Genomic DNA, 17,582 nt, shown 5'->3' with positions numbered 1-17,582 from the left:
GTACAAGAATATAACTACTATAATACTGCTCCCTATGTACAAGAATATAACTACTATAATACTGCCCCCTATGTACAGGAATATAACTACTATAATACTGCCCCCTATGTACAGGAGTATAACTACTATAATACTGCCCCCTATGTACAGGAGTATAACTACTATAATACTGCCCCCTATGTACAGGAATATAACTACTATAATACTGCCCCCTATGTACAGGAATATAACTACTATAATAATGCCCCCTATGTACAGGAATATAACTACTATAATACTGCCCCCTATGTACAAGAATATAACTACTATAATACTGACCCCTATGTACAGGAATATAACTACTATAATACTGCCCCCTATGTACAGGAATATAACTACTATAATACTGACCCCTATGTACAAGAATATATCTACTATAATACCGCCCCCTATGTACAAGGATATAACTACTATAATACTGCCCCCTATGTACAGGAATATAACTGCTATAATACTGCCCCCTATGTACAGGAATATAACTGCTATAATACTGCCCCCTATGTACAGGAATATAACTACTATAATACTGCCCCTTATGTACAAGACTATAACTACTATAATACTGCCCCCAATTTACAAGAATATAACTACTATAATACTGCCCCCTGTGTACAGGAATATAACTACTATAATACTGCTCCCTATGTACAAGAATATAACTACTATAATACTGCCCCCTGTTTACAGGAATATAACTACTATAATACTGCCCCCTATGTACAGGAATATAACTACTATAATACTGCCCCCTATGTACAGGAATATAACTACTATAATACTGCCCCTATGTACAAGAATATAACTACTATAATACTGCCCCCTATGTACAGGAATATAACTACTATAATACTGCCCCCTATGTACAGGAATATAACTACTATAATACTGCCCCCTATGTACAAGAATATAACTACTATAATACTGCCCCTATGTACAAGAATATAACTACTATAATACTGCCCCCTATGTACAAGAATATAACTACTATAATACTGCCCCTATGTACAGAAATATAACTACTATAATACTGCCCCTATGTACAAGAATATAACTACTATAATACTGCCCCCTATGTACACGAATATAACTACTATAATACTACCCCTATGTACAGGAATATAACTACTATAATACTGCTCCTAGGTACAGGAATATAACTACTATAATACTGCCCCCTACGTACAGGGATATAACTACTATAATACTGCCCCCTATGTACAGGAATATAACTACTATAATACTGCCCCTATGTACAAGAATATAACTACTATAATACTGCCCCCTATGTACAAGAATATAACTACTATAATACTGCCCCTATGTACAGGAATATAACTGCTATAATACTGCTCCTAGGTACAGGAATATAACTACTATAATACTGCCCCCTTGCTGGGTGGTTGTGTTAGAGCTGAGCTCCTGAGTCTCCTGATGTCTGGAGCGAGCCCAGGGCGGGGCCACCCTGGGTGGGGAGATTCCCCAAGCAAGGCCCAGGCTTCCAGGCCTACACCGGGAGAAAACTCCCATACAATTTCTACAAGGGATGGAAATCCCAGAGTCGTTTGTAAGGAAGAAAGTCAACAGAATATGGATGTTGTAAAGAAGATACAAGAAAACAAAGTGAGTGAAGCAATGAAGGAAGTGAGTCCCAGGCCCGGCCAGCATGGAGCAGCACAGGTGGTGAGTGCAGGACGAGCAGCAGGTGCACAGCCCCCCACTCCTGCACCCAGACAGAGAAGAACGTCCCTGGAGAGACAAACCCTGCAAGAGAACTTACTGCAGAAGGATGTGGTGTCCAGCATGGCCGCTACAGGCCGCACAAGATCTACAGCTAAGCCGCTGAGTGTCCCTGCACAGTGTGAACAGGCCTCAAGCTCTGCCACTGCAGGCAGAAAGACTAGAGCAGCAAAGGAGACGGGTGCTCCTAGACCACCTGGAGCAGCACCCCGACCAGCACAGCAGGGGAAGGAGACCGTGCGAGCGCCTGAGCTGAGGCTAGCAGAGGAGATCCCAGGACTGGTAAGGAGGATGGGGGAGCTTAGCCACCATAAGGAAATGCTGCAGATGCAGATAGACTGTATGTATAACCTGAAAACTGCACATCCAGAGAGTAAGAGACTGTATGATACCAAGCTGCACTCACTGAGCATAGAGCTGGCACAGGTGGTGAGGAACATGGACTGTGTTCTGGAGAAGATGGGAACCCTGGCTGAGACATATCGGAATAGGGAGCGCTTCTCTCAGCAGAGGCAGAGCTGTGACTCCAGACCCAAGATCCCAGATGCGCCCCGTGTTACAACACCTGTGCTGAAACCCGCTAGCTTCTCCTTCCAAAAGGGACAGTCGCAGGATCAGCCGCAGACCTCTGCAGCAGTCACTGAGAAGGAGCACGAGGATGTGGTACAACAAGTCCCAGCAGTGACTGCGCAGCAGCAAGACAAAGCATTTTCCTCTGTGTGTCAGACTGATGCACTGTCCCAGGAGATCTGTGCTGCTGTGACCGAGACTGGGGGACATTCTGATGAACCTGAGGGGTTGGGGGATGGAGGGGACCCTCAGTCTGTCTGGGATATGCAACCATCTAATAATAGCATAGAGGTGGATGGGGCGCAGGGGGTTGTACAGGATGATGTATGTGATTTCCCCCCTCTAACATCAAGCCCCCCAAATAAGTCAGATCCCCCTAGATCAGACCCTCCCCCTAATAGCCAGAGTGAACCCCGTCATGAACCTCCCAGAAATGCCTGGAGCCGCGGCGCTCCCTCCTTTACCTCCAGTGCACAATACTCCGGGCAGGCGTTTAAGAGGAGGAACGTGGTGCGCTTTAAGAACAGAGGCGCAAAGGAAGATCTCCCAGATAGGAGGTTTGTGGTGCGGGATCTCCTGTGCCGCCAGATGGGGTTCACGCCAGATGACATCCTGGCAGTCATCAACCTTCCAGACAGACAGGGCTATGATGTCAGCTTTAAGCTCATGTCTAGTCTGGACAGGTTCTGGGATAAACTCCCCCGGTTCGTGGACACCGATGGCTGGTGTAAGTTCACGTTTGTCCCCATATCCAGACCAGGTACTGTGGTGGTTAATGTCATCTTCTGGAACAAGTCTGTTCCCCCTCAGGATATTCTGGTGTGGCTCAGGCGCCATTGTGATCTTGTGTCAGACCTCACCAAGAATAGAGACGCCGACGGTATCTGGACTGGAGGGTGGAAGGTTCTGGTGAAGTTACGCCAGTATAATAACATTACCCTGCACCTCCCCAACAGCTTCTTCATAGGCAGAGAGAAAGGCGTCTGCTTCTATCCCGGGCAGCCGAGAAAGTGTTTTAGGTGCGGGAAGATCGGTCATGTGGCCAAAGTATGCACAGTAGTAAAGTGCAACCTGTGTGGGGAGGTCGGCCATCTCAGCGCCAACTGCGAGACAGTCAAGTGTAATCTGTGCGGTGAGATGGGCCACCCACACAAGGATTGCCCGGAGGCCTGGCATAACATTGCCAGGGATTTCTCTGATGACGAGATAGTACAGGAGGCAGACGCCTTAGAGGAGGAGGCCTTGATGTCAGGTCAAATACTAACTAGGCAGGAGGTACAGCAGGGGTCAGGTGATACTGCGCCAGAACCTCAGAGAGCAGTCCGCACTCAGCAGAATATGGAGGTTGTCACTCAGGACCAGCCTCAGGCAGCAGCCTCTATAACATCTACTACCGAATATGAGGAGTCCAAAAAGAACAAAAGAAAGAAAAAAGACAAATCCACCCGTAAGCCTGAGACAGAGTATGGTGCAGGGTCTAAGACCATGAAAAAATCCAGTGGTGATGCCGGGGTCATGGTCCTTTCCAATAGATATGATGTCTTATCAGAGTCAGATGGAGATTTTGAGCGTGAGTTAGAACGCATCGATAATGAGTGTGACGGGGATACAGAAGACCCTCCGACAAAAAAGAAGCCCCCTTCTTCTGAAGCTGGAGACCCCCTGTCAGACATGGAGACTGGTGGTAGGCAGAGGGAATCTGACTCTGACTCATGATGATGGGGGTCGCTGCTCTGTTTTTCTTTTTCCTTATGATGGCTGGATTCTCTCTAAGAGTTGCTTCTAGCAATGTTAACAGCATTAAAGTAAGAAGGACCAGACACGCCGTGTATGACCACCTGAGATATCTGGACGCTGATGTTATCTTCCTGCAGGAGACCCGTCTGACCACCTTAGGGCATCTCCGTGAGGTTGAGCGTGAGTGGCGGTCTGGTCCTTCTTGATGGTCACTGGCTGTGGAGCCGTACGCCGGGGTCGCCATACTGTTTAACACCACAGACGTGACGGTGCACAGGCTGACGGAGGTCGCTATGGGGAGGTGCCTGGTGCTAGAGGTGACCATCCATGGTAGGCGGCTCCGGCTGATCAACATCTATGGCCCACAGACAGTGACAGAGAGAATTCAGCTGTTCAATGAGGTGAAACAATATCTATTTACCTCAATCCCTGTAGTAATGGCGGGTGATTTCAATGTTACCATGACATCAGGTGACAGGTCCTCGGGCAGAGCAGTGGTCAGAGACTCCAAAGTCCTACAGAACATCGTATCACAGGCCCATTTATGTGATGTGTTTACCCTGGGTGGCAGGAAACCCAAGTACACCTACACATGTGCTGACAGGAGCAGTAGGATAGATATGGCGTTTGTGAGTCCCTCGGAGACTGTTAGTGGGATGAGCGAGAGAGTCGTCCCATATTCTGATCACCTGGCGTTATTTTTTTGTATGGGAGCCTCTAACCGCTCGGACATTGGTCGGGGGTTATGGAGGCTCAATTCTAGCATCCTGGATGATGTCTGTGTCCAGAATTGTGTTCACTCCCTTTTTCAGGACCAGCTCCAGAGAGTAGACTTCTATGACAACATATCTGACTGGTGGGAGAACGTCAAGGAGGAGATCAGGTCCCTCTTAAAGAGACTGTCAGTGAAGAAGGGTAAGAGTAAGTACAGCCAGTATCTCAAGCTGCGGAAAGAATTGGAGTCACTGTATTCGGCGGGAGGGGGGGACAAACAAAAGATAGACCGACTGAAATCTGAAATATCAGTACAGTATATCAGTATCAGTACAGCCGCTACACGTCTCTTGTTGTAGAACGGGATTACGGGACTCTCGGCGTTCCTGATCCGTATGAAAATTGCCGGGAACGTGTGGCAAAAAAATCGATCACAGGTCTCACTGACTCCCAGGGAGTTTTACAGGAATCTCGGGAGGGTATCCTGGGGGTGGTGAGATCCTACTATGCTGAGTTATTTCAGAAGAAGGTTTTGGATGAAGAGAAAATGGCTCAATTCTTGGAGGCAACTCCAGGTCCTGACACTAAAGATTTGGACTTTTCTCCTTTGACAGCAGGAATAACAGAGGAGGAGGTTAAAGAGGCCATTGATAAGTTACATCTGAAGAAGGCACCAGGTCCTGATGGTATAACATGTGAATTTTATAAGAAGTTCAGAGACCTCTTAGCCCCGATCCTTGTGGATGTATTTACAAATTGTCTTGAAAATCACCTGATGCCTCCATCCATGAGAGTGTCCTCCCTTATTCTGCTGTCCAAAGGTAAGGAGCCTAGTGACATCAAGAACTGGAGGCCGATCGCCCTCTTGAATGTTGACCGGAAGATTTTGGCAAAAATTCTGTTTTCTAGGTTAGTCTGTTTGTCCCCGGCACTGTTGGCAGGCTCTCAGTACGGCACAGTAAGAGGGCGGAACATCTCTGGAGCAGTCATCTCGATAAGGGAGATGTTTGAGAGATGTAAAGCTCTGAGGTGTGGGAGATATGTTGTAGGTCTGGACCAGGCTAAAGCCTTTGACAGGGTTGATCACGATTATCTATGGGCCACTTTGTCAAAGTACGGTATTCCGGGACAATTTATAGATTGGCTGAGAACTTTGTATAGAGAGGCGAAGAGCTTTCCTCTGATCAATGGTTGGCAGGGGGACACTTTTGAAGTAGAGGCCGGGGTGCGACAGGGCTGCCCCCTGAGTCCACTGCTGTATGTGTTTGCCATAGACTTGTTTCTGCGATCACTGCAGCGGTGTGATTTTCAGGGGGTGCCGGTCCCCCATTGCTTGCCTTTGAAGGTAGTCGCCTACGCGGATGATGTGACTGTGGTGATATCTGAACCTCGTGAGGTGGAGATGTTATCTGCAGCCATCAGAAGTTACTCAGAGGCCTCCGGGTCTCTGGTCAACCTTGAGAAGAGTCAAGCTTTCTGGACATTGGATACTGCTCCTGGCTTTGATCTGCCACAGTTCGCCAAGGCCTCCACCCATATTAAGATCCTTGGGGTGAAATTTGGGAGGGAAGATAATGCCAAACTAAATTGGGAAGAGAAGTTGGATACCGGAAATGCAAAGGTTCAGCGATGGAAGAACTGGAGGCTGACCTATAGAGAAAGGGTTACTCTGCTGAAGACTTACCTGGTCCCTGTCTTCCTCTATGTCTCTGTCGTCTTTCCTTTGCCAGAATCTTTCTCCGCTAGGCTCTTTAGCCTGTTCTTCCAGCTTTTATGGGGGAACAGGTTGAACCCAGTAAAAAGAGGGATCACCTACCTGCAGAGGAGAGAGGGTGGGCTGGATATGTTAAATCCAAGGGTATTTTTTGACTCCATGTTTCTGAAAGTTAATTTTGGAAGCTTGGACTCAAATGATGGTCTCATGTGGGTAAGTAGTGTCAGGGACTGGATATTGCCTTTTGCAGAATCTTGGGTGCGAGGCGGCAGTCTCAAGAGGGGCCGATGGACTCCTGGCTTCCTCCCCCAGTATCTGGAGTATGGTCTCAGGTGTGTGAAAAAGTGGAGAATAGATAAGACCTATCTGGAGAGTAAGACCAGGAAGGACCTTTATATGAGTGTCTGTAGGACCTTTTATACTTTACAGCCAGCTCTGAGGGACTGCACAACGGCCACATTGCAGAAAAGTCTGAAGCTCCTCAATAGTCCTAGGCTCCCTGCAAAACTATTCGACATTGCTTGGCTATCCCTGCACGGGAAGCTTTTTGTTAGGGGTAATTTAAAGTTTTTAAGTGTCTCAGACCGTATGTGCCCCTTGGGTTGTCAGCAGGAGGAGACGATGCAGCACTTCATTACCGAGTGCCAGGGAGGGAGGCGGATATGGCGGGAGGTGTCCCGCAGGCTTAGGATACCAAGACTGCAGTCTCTGACCTACCCGGACATAATCTATGGGGTGACACCACAGGTAGCCGGCATCGACAGAGGGACCATGTACCTGATCATCACGGTAACTAAATACTACCACTGGCACACCAGGACCAGAGTGTCCGTCCATAATGAGTCCTTCCAGCCCATGACCGCAGTCACACAGATACTATCAGAGCTGAGGTGGATCCGATCATTAGAGTTTAGGAAAAAGAGCCAGAATGTTCAGTTATGGAGGAACATAAATCTACAGTGATGGATTATATGTCATGGAATTCTGTTTATTTCTTTTTTTTCCTTATTACCAGTGATGGACTTTTTAATTTGAAGTTACTCTAAATTCATTATTTTGCTGATGTGTTTAATCTCTGTTAAATAATTGTTTTATTTTTCATTCTGACAAGAATGTATTGTAAATTTTTGTTTGTTTTTACTAATAAAAATTGCCCCCTATGTACAGGAATATAACTACTATAATACTGCCCCCTATGTACAGGGATATAACTACTATAATACTGCCCCCTATGTACAAGAATATAACTACTATAATACTGCCCCCTATGTACAGGAATATAACTACTATAATACTGCCCCCTATGTACAAGAATATAACTACTATAATACTGCCCCCTATGTACAAGAATATAACTACTATAATACTGCCCCCTATGTACAGGAATATAACTACTATAATACTGCCCCCTATGTACAGGAATATAACTACTATAATACTGCCTCCTATGTACAGGAATATAACTACTATAATACTGCCTCCTATGTACAAGAATATAACTACTATAATACTGCCCCCTATGTACAGGAATATAACTACTATAATACTGCCTCCTATGTACAGGAATATAACTACTATAATACTGCCCCCTATGTACAGGAATATAACTACTATAATACTGCCCCCCTATGTACAGGAATATAACTACTATAATACTGCCCCCTATGTACAGGAATATAACTACTATAATACTGCCCCCTATGTACAAGAATATAACTACTATAATACTGCCCCCTATGTACAAGAATATAACTACTATAATACTGCCCCCTATGTACAAGAATATAACTACTATAATACTGCCCCCTATGTACAGGAATATAACTACTATAATACTGCCCCCTATGTACAAGAATATAACTACTATAATACTGCCCCCTATGTACAAGAATATAACTACTATAATACTGCCCCCTATGTACAGGAATATAACTACTATAATACTGCCCCCTATGTACAAGAATATAACTACTATAATACTGCCCCCTATGTACAAGAATATAACTACTATAATACTGCCCCTATGTACAGAGATATAACTACTATAATACTGCTCCCTATGTACAAGAATATAACTACTATAATACTGCCCCCTATGTACAGGATATAACTACTATAATACTGCCCCCTATGTATAGGAATATAACTACTATAATACTGCCCCCTATGTACAGGAATATAACTACTATAATACTGCCCCCTATGTACAGGAATATAACTACTATAATACTGCCCCCTATGTACAAGAATATAACTACTATAATACTGCCCCCTATGTACAAGAATATAACTACTATAATACTGCCCCCTATGTACAGGAATATAACTACTATAATACTGCCCCCTATGTACAGGAATATAACTACTATAATACTGCCCCCTATGTACAGGAATATAACTACTATAATACTGCCCCCTATGTACAGGGATATAACTACTATAATACTGCCCCCTATGTACAGGGATATAACTACTATAATACTGCCCCCTATGTACAGGAATATAACTACTATAATACTGCCCCCTATGTACAGGAATATAACTACTATAATACTGCCCCCTATGTACAGGGATATAACTACTATAATACTTCCCCCTATGTATAAGCTTAACCCCTTGTGCTCTGGAGTGTAGTAGGTCACCCATTGTTTCTCTTGCAGTGTTGGCCCCCGCTATGTGTGAGCCGGGGCTGTTCCCCCCGGAGCCCTCCAGTCCCGGTCCGTATTATGGTGAGTGCTCGGACACCTACTACCAGGAGGATCGGTGGCAGAAGCTGCGCACGGCTGTCAGGAAGCTGGAATTCTGGGAGAGCTTCAGTGCCGAACCAATAGGAAGTGGATTCTTCTCCAAAGTGTATAAAGTAAGTGACCCCCCATTAATGTAGTATTAACCCTTATGTGGTGGTGATCTTAGCCCCGCCCCCTGGTCACAACCAAATGATTCCTTGGTAACAATGTATCAGTGTCAGTCTGCACTGCTTTGTGCATTGTATTCTTCCTCTGCTATGGGGGAAGCGGTGACGGCGGCCATGCTCTTGTCACCCAGCTTTCCCGATGTTTAGCTACTGGATGAGTCTGCCCATTAATAATGTATGGGTGCCCCGGGCGAGCACCCAGCACTGATAGGAGGGGCGGTAAGACGAGATGTGACCAACATGAAATATTCATGTACCCCCGATGCTCCTGGAGTCGTGTTCTCCATGTACAGGACCCCCAATACCTGCTGCCGTATCACACCCTGCTGTGTATCCAAACCTCAGAAAGCTGCGTGGTGTACAGCGACTGGTATCTCACAGGGGATTAGATACACAGCTCAGCAGGCAGTATCACACAGGATAGGATTAGATACACAGCGCAGCAGACAGTATCACATCGGATAGGATTAGATACACAGCTCAGCAGGCAGTATCACACAGGACAGGATTAGATACACAGCTCAGCAGACAGTATCACACAGGATAGGATTAGATACACAGCTCACAGACAGTATCACACAGGATAGGATTAGATACACAGGTCAGTATCACACAGGATAGGATTAGACACACAGCCCTGCAGACAGTATCACACAATAGGATTAGATACACAGTTCAGCAGTCAGTATCACACAGAATAGGATTAGATACACAGGTCAGTATCACACAGGGTAGGATTAGATACACAGCTCAGCAGACAGTATCACACAGGATAGGATTAGATACACAGCTCAGCAGACAGTATCACACAGGATAGGATTAGATACACAGCTCAGCAGACAGTATCACACAGGATAGGATTAGATACACAGCTCAGCAGACAGTATCACACAGGATAGGATTAGATACACAGCTCAGCAGACAGTATCACACAGGATAGGATTAGATACACAGCTCAGCAGACAGTATCACACAGGATAGGATTAGATACACAGCTCAGCAGACAGTATCACACAAAGGATTAGATACACTAATTTGGTATTGCGCATGACAAGCTTGGATACACCAGCAGTGATGTGGTAGTGGCGCTAGGTGACATGTAGCAGAGGTAGTGACGTGCTGTCTGCTGCTTGTTTACATGTAGGTGACTCGGGGGATAAGGTTACAGGGAGGTCGGGGTATTTTAGGGTCTCGGGTTGTGTCTCCCTCCTGCACCCACAGCGCCCTGAGATCTGCTCCAGAGAACATTCATCAATCATTTGAGAAAGTGTATTATGTAATGTGTGTATATAGTGTGTGTGTGTGTAGTGTATGTGTATATTGTGTGTATAGTGTGTGTGTGTATATTGTGTGTAGTGTGTGTGTGTGTATATTGTGTGTAATGTGTGTATAGTGTGTGTGTGTGTATAGTGTGTGTGTGTGTGTTTATATTGTGTGTGTGTTTATATTGTGTGTGTGTGTATATTGTGTGTGTGTGTGTATATTGTGTGTGTGTGTGCATATTGTGTGTGTGTGTATAGTGTGTAGTGTCTGTGTGTATTGTCTGTGTGTAGTGTGCGCCTCTTATTACCCCCTAATGACATGTACAGAGTGCTCTCCCTGCACATTGTGCCAAACCCGCTCCTCCGCTCATGTCACCTGCCGGCATCTTAGGAGATTTCTTCTTCCTTATAGACATTAGCGCCCCCCTCATTGCAGGCTGTACGTGGTACTGCACCCAGTTACATAGCAATGAGGGGCCCTCAGTAACACTCGGCTCATTGTTCTGCAGCTTCGTGACAATGTGCCATTTTCCTGTTGTTTCCCTCTTTGAGCTGAGAACAGGGTCTGTATTATTGCAGGGCGGCCGCCTGTACTGGGTCCTATCACGTCTCACTCGCCGGCATCTGCTCCTGGGAAAGCTGGGTGACGGGTGTTATAGCTGATGCACATGGTGACTACTTAAAGGGGCGGTACACGGGGTCATTGTCTGTCCCCTCTGCAGGTGTCTCATGGCGCCGGCTCTAAGCACATGGTGGTGAAGATCTATAAGAACGAGGTGGACGAGGAGGGGATCGTCCGCGAAATCTCCCTGCTCCAGAAACTCTCGCACCCCAACATCGTCAGGTGAGCCCCGGACTGGGGGGCGCTGTAGCCACTCCTCCTAGGTCTGGTGTCATTTTATAGTTACTGTACAGGGGGGTCTAGCGGGGGGCGGTGTTACTGTACTGGGGGGTCTAGCGGGGGGCGGTGTTACTGTACTGGGGGGTCTAGCGGGGGGCGGTGTTACTGTACGGGGGGGTCTAGTTGGGGCGGTGTTACTGTACGGGGGGGTCTAGTTGGGGCGGTGTTACTGTACGGGGGGTCTAGCGGGGGTCGGTGTTACTGTACGGGGGAGTCTAGCGGGGGGCGGTGTTACTGTACGGGGGGGTCTAGCGGGGGGCGGTGTTACTGTACGGGGGGGGTCTAGGGGGGGCGGTGTTACTGTACGGGGGGGTCTAGGGGGGGGGCGGTGTTACTGTACGGGGGGGTCTAGGGGGGGAGCGGTGTTACAGTACGGCGGGGAGGTCTAGGGGGGGAGCGGTGTTACAGTACGGCGGGGAGGTCTAGTGGGGGGAGCGGTGTTACAGTACGGCGGGGAGGTCTAGTGGGGGGGGCGGTGTTACTGTACGGCGGGGAGGTCTAGTGGGGGGGGCGGTGTTACTGTACGGCGGGGAGGTCTAGTGGGGGGGGCGGTGTTACTGTACGGCGGGGAGGTCTAGTGGGGGGGCGGTGTTACTGTACGGCGGGGAGGTCTAGTGGGGGGGGGCGGTGTTACTGTACGGCGGGGAGGTCTAGTGGGGGGGCGGTGTTACTGTACGGGGGGGAGGTCTAGTGGGGGGGCGGTGTTACTGTACGGGGGGGAGGTCTAGTGGGGGGGCGGTGTTACTGTACGGGGGGGAGGTCTAGTGGGGGGGCGGTGTTACTGTACGGGGGGGAGGTCTAGTGGGGGGGGCGGTGTTACTGTACGGGGGGGAGGTCTAGTGGGGGGGGCGGTGTTACTGTACAGGGGGGAGGTCTAGTGGGGGGCGTCTTGTTGCGGGTAGGGGGGGGCTTAACCTCTGACATCCCTATGGACCACCCCTTGGCATTTCCATCCTATGGTCTGGCACTGCCTGGTCGGGGGGGGTCGATAGAGTAGCGACTGCATCACGATTTGATGTTTCCCCTTTTTGTAATCTTGTTATTTTTTCTTTTTAGATATCTTGGGATTTGTGTGAAAGATGAAAAGCTTTATCCCATACTGGAGGTAAGATCCTTACATACCGCGTGTGTGATACCTGGGTAGTCACAGCTCCGCCCCCCTTTTGATCCGGACCACATAGAGAAGTGATGATAACAGAGGATGTTGTGTCCCTGGCTGGAGATGCCAGAGCTGCACTCACAATTCTGCCGCCTGTGCAGTTACATCTCTCGGCTCCTGGTCCATTGATGTAGATATAATACATCTCCCACAATGCAATGCATCGTATCGTCACTGCGGGATGTCTTTGATAATGGATTTCAAAGTGAAAGCAACAGAATTAAAAACGCAGCTCTTGTTGTGACTAGAGTAGGCAGAACTCACAGCCAATCACAGCCGTGTCTCCCCTCCCCCCAGTACGTGAATGGCGGCTGCCTGGAGGAGCTTCTGGCCAGTAAGGACGTCCCCCTGAGCTGGAGGGAGAAGGTCCACCTGTCATGTGACATCAGCCGGGGGATGATCTACCTGCACTCCAAAAATATCTACCACCGCGACCTGAACTCCAAGGTAACGTCACCGGTCAGTAAGAAATGTTACTCCAGTATTATATCCACATCTTACATCTGTCATGTGTCACAGAACTGTCTCATAAGAGTCACCCCACGAGGGCGAGAGGCCGTGGTGACAGATTTTGGTCTGGCCCGAGAGGTGGGGGATCTACCCCTAAAGAACGGAGAGAGGAAACTGTCTCTTGTGGGATCTGCCTTCTGGATGGCGCCGGAAATGTTACGCGGCGAACCATATGACCGCAAGGTGGGTTACATGTACAGGATTATAACTCCTATAATACCGCCCCCTATGTACAGGAATATAACTACTATAATACTGCCCCCTATGTACAGGAATATAACTACTATAATACTGCCCCCTATGTACAGGAATATAACTACTATAATACTGCCCCCTATGTACAAGGATATAACTACTATAATACTGCCCCCTATGTACAAGAATATAACTACTATAATACTGCCCCCTATGTACAAGAATATAACTACTATAATACTGCCCCCTATGTACAAGAATATAACTACTATAATACTGCCCCTATGTACAGGAATATAACTACTATAATACTGTCCCCTATGTACAGGAATATAACTACTATAATACTGCCTCCTATGTACAGGAATATAACTACTATAATACTGCCCCCTATGTACAAGAATATAGCTACTATAATACCGCCCCCTATGTACAAGAATATAACTACTATAATACCGCCCCCTATGTACAAGAATATAACTACTATAATACCGCCCCCTGTGTACAGGAATATAACTACTATAATACTGCCCCCTATGTACAAGAATATAACTACTATAATACTGCCCCCTGTGTACAAGAATATAACTACTATAATACTGCCCCCTATGTACAGGAATATAACTACTATAATACCGCCCCCTATGTACAAGAATATAACTACTATAATACTGCCCCCTATGTACAAGAATATAACTACTATAATACCGCCCCCTATGTACAAGAATATAACTACTATAATACCGCCCCCTATGTACAAGAATATAACTACTATAATACCGCCCCCTATGTACAAGAATATAACTACTATAATACTGCCCCCTATGTACAAGAATATAACTACTATAATACTGCCCCCTGTGTACAAGAATATAACTACTATAATACTGCCCCCTATGTACAAGAATATAACTACTATAATACTGCCACCTATGTACAAGAATATAACTACTATAATACTGCCCCCTATGTACAGGAATATAACTACTATAATACTGCCCCCTATGTACAAGAATATAACTACTATAATACTGCCCCCTATGTACAGGAATATAACTACTATAATACTGTCCCCTATGTACAAGAGTATAACTACTATAATACTGCTCCCTATGTACAAGAATATAACTACTATAATACTGCCCCTATGTACAGGAATATAACTACTATAATACTGTCCCCTATGTACAAGAATATAACTACTATAATACTGCCCCCTATGTACAGGACTATAACTACTATAATACTGTCCCCTATGTACAAGAATATAACTACTATAATACTGCCCCCTATGTACAGGAATATAACTACTATAACACTGCCCACTATTTACAATAATATAACTACTATAATACTGCCCCCTATGTACAAGGATATAACTACTATAATACTGCCCCCTATTTACAATAATATAACTACTATAATACTGCCCCCTATGTACAAGGATATAACTACTATAATACTGCCCCCTATGTACAAGGATATAACTACTATAATACTTCCCCCTATGTACAGGAATATAACTACTATAATACTGCCCCCTATGTACAGGAATATAACTACTATAATACTTCCCCCTATGTACAGGAATATAACTACTATAATACTGCCCCCTATGTACAGGAATATAACTACTATAATACTGCCCCCTATGTACAGGAATATAACTACTATAATACTGCCCCCTATGTACAGGAATATAACTACTATAATACTGCCCCCTATGTACAGGAATATAACTACTATAATACTGCCCCCTATGTACAAGAATATAACTACTATAATACTGCCCCCTATGTACAGGAATATAACTACTATAATACTGCCCCCTATGTACAAGAATATAACTACTATAATACTGCCCCCTATGTACAGGAATATAACTACTATAATACTTCCCCCTATGTACAGGAATATAACTACTATAATACTGCCCCATATGTACAAGAATATAACTACTATAATACTGCCCCCTATGTACAAGAATATAACTACTATAATACTGCCTCCCATGTACAGGAATATAACTACTATAATACTGCCTCCTATGTACAAGAATATAACTACTATAATACTGCCCCCTATGTACAAGAATATAACTACTATAATACTGCCCCCTATGTACAGTAATATAACTACTATAATACTGCCCCCTATGTAGAGGAATATAACTACTATAATACTGCCCCCTATGTACAGTGATATAACTGCTATAATACTGCCCCCTATGTACAAGAATATAACTACTATAATACTGCCCCCTATGTACAAGAATATAACTACTATAATACTCCCCCTATGTACAGGAATATAACTACTATAATACTGTCCCCTATGTACAAGAATATAACTACTATAATACTGCCCCCTATGTACAGGAATATAACTACTATAATACTTCCCCCTATGTACAAGAATATAACTACTATAATACTGACCCTATGTACAAGAATATAACTACTATAATACTGCCCCCTATGTACAGGGATATAACTACTATAATACTGCCCCCTATGTACAGGAATATAACTACTATAATACTGCCCCCTATGTACAGGAATATAACTACTATAATACTGCCCCCTATGTACAAGAATATAACTACTATAATACTGCCCCCTATGTACAGGAATATAACTACTATAATACTGCCCCCTATGTACAGGAATATAACTACTATAATTCTGCCCCTATGTACAGGAATATAACTACTATAATACTGCCCCCTATGTACAGGAATATAACTACTATAATACTGCCCCCTATGTACAGGAATATAACTACTATAATACTGCCCCCTATGTACATGAATATAACTACTATAATACTGCCCCCTATGTACAGGAATATAACTACTATAATACTGCCCCCTATGTACATGAATATAACTACTATAATACTGCCCCCTATGTACATGAATATAACTACTATAATACTGCCCCCTATGTACAAGAATATAACTACTATAATACTGCCCCCTATGTACAGGAATATAACTACTATAATACTGCCCCCTATGTACATGACGTTACATATTATTTTCCAGGTTGACGTCTTCTCCTTTGGAATTGTTCTTTGTGAAATCCTTGGTCGTATTCCTGCTGATCCTGAGATTCTGCCCAGAACCGGGGTATGTCTGATCTACTGTAGGGGGCGGTATAGCGCTGGTGTATGTATATGGCGGGATTATTAATCCTATCATCTCCTTGTCTTCCTCCCTTTCTAGGACTTTGGTTTGGATGTGGTTGCGTTTCAGGCCTTGGTGCGGGATTGTCCTCCCCAGGTTCTGGATGTTGCGGCGAGGTGCTGCCGGGTAGGTGTCTTCTCACTTAGGGGAGTAGTTGTACTTAAAGGGTTTGTCTCTACTTTTTCAAAAACTGCGCCCCCCCTGACCATGGTGAGTGTTGGTATTGCAGCTCAGCTGTATAGAGGTGAGTAGGGTTGAGTTGTAATACCGTGCACCACCAGTGGTCGGGAGAGGAGCTGTTTTTGGAAGAAAGCAGCCAAGTTTTTTATAAAAAGCTGATACACTGTAACAAAACATCTATAGCTTTAACCCTTTCTTTTCTGCCTTATTCATAGCTGGAGCCCTTTAAGCGGCCGTCATTCTGTGAGATCCTGGATGAGCTGGAGGACGCGGCGGAGAGCCTGGAATCAGGGGCGGAGCTGGAGGTGGTGCTGTGAGGTGGGGGTGCAGCTTTTGTGAGGAGGAGGAGCTTCTGGAGATGGCGCTGTAAATATTTGTACAGTCGGACTTCAGGTCGATATAAATAATACAGAATATTTATTGAACTGTTTTCTACGTTGGAACAAAAAATTAATTCTTGGGGGCGCAGTCACATGACCTGGTAATGGCGGCCGGAAGGTTCCATTCATCAACAGGAGGGGGGGACACGAATGATTTAATAAATCTTGTGTTATAATAACTTTGCACAATCTCAGAATGTTCCATTTGCAGGAGGGGGGAATTGGTTTTATTATTGGTACGTCCCTCTTGTCCGCAGTGCTTTATGCTTCCTTCTCTCTCTCCTGTCAGTGCCTTATTGCTTAGGGGCGAACCATGGAGATTTGCTATGCCCCGCCCTCTGGACACTTTACGCTGCCCCCAGCATCCGGTTATTGTTTAACCC

General features: G+C 45.5%; 1 protein-coding gene across 2 annotated transcripts in view; it reads left to right on the top strand.

Annotated features, from left to right (window-relative positions):
• LOC140077148 (dual specificity testis-specific protein kinase 1-like) overlaps positions 1–17,378 on the top strand; it is a 35,004-nt gene extending 17,626 nt beyond the window's left edge. For both annotated transcript variants that reach the window (XM_072124060.1, XM_072124059.1), the window contains exons 2-9: positions 9,172–9,371; positions 11,410–11,531; positions 12,645–12,693; positions 13,045–13,194; positions 13,267–13,440; positions 16,499–16,582; positions 16,679–16,765; positions 17,035–17,378. In XM_072124060.1, coding sequence (XP_071980161.1) covers positions 9,172–9,371; positions 11,410–11,531; positions 12,645–12,693; positions 13,045–13,194; positions 13,267–13,440; positions 16,499–16,582; positions 16,679–16,765; positions 17,035–17,136 — 968 coding nt within the window. In that variant the 3' untranslated portion in view covers positions 17,137–17,378. The remainder of the gene's footprint in view (positions 1–9,171; positions 9,372–11,409; positions 11,532–12,644; positions 12,694–13,044; positions 13,195–13,266; positions 13,441–16,498; positions 16,583–16,678; positions 16,766–17,034) is intronic.
• The last annotated feature ends 204 nt before the right edge of the window (positions 17,379–17,582 follow it).

Source organism: Engystomops pustulosus, chromosome 9 (genome assembly GCF_040894005.1).
Source record: "Engystomops pustulosus chromosome 9, aEngPut4.maternal, whole genome shotgun sequence".
In the NCBI taxonomy this organism is placed as follows: Eukaryota; Metazoa; Chordata; class Amphibia; order Anura; family Leptodactylidae; genus Engystomops; species Engystomops pustulosus.
The sequence above is the reverse complement of the archived record's forward strand: the minus strand, read 5'-3'. Positions and strand labels throughout refer to the sequence as shown.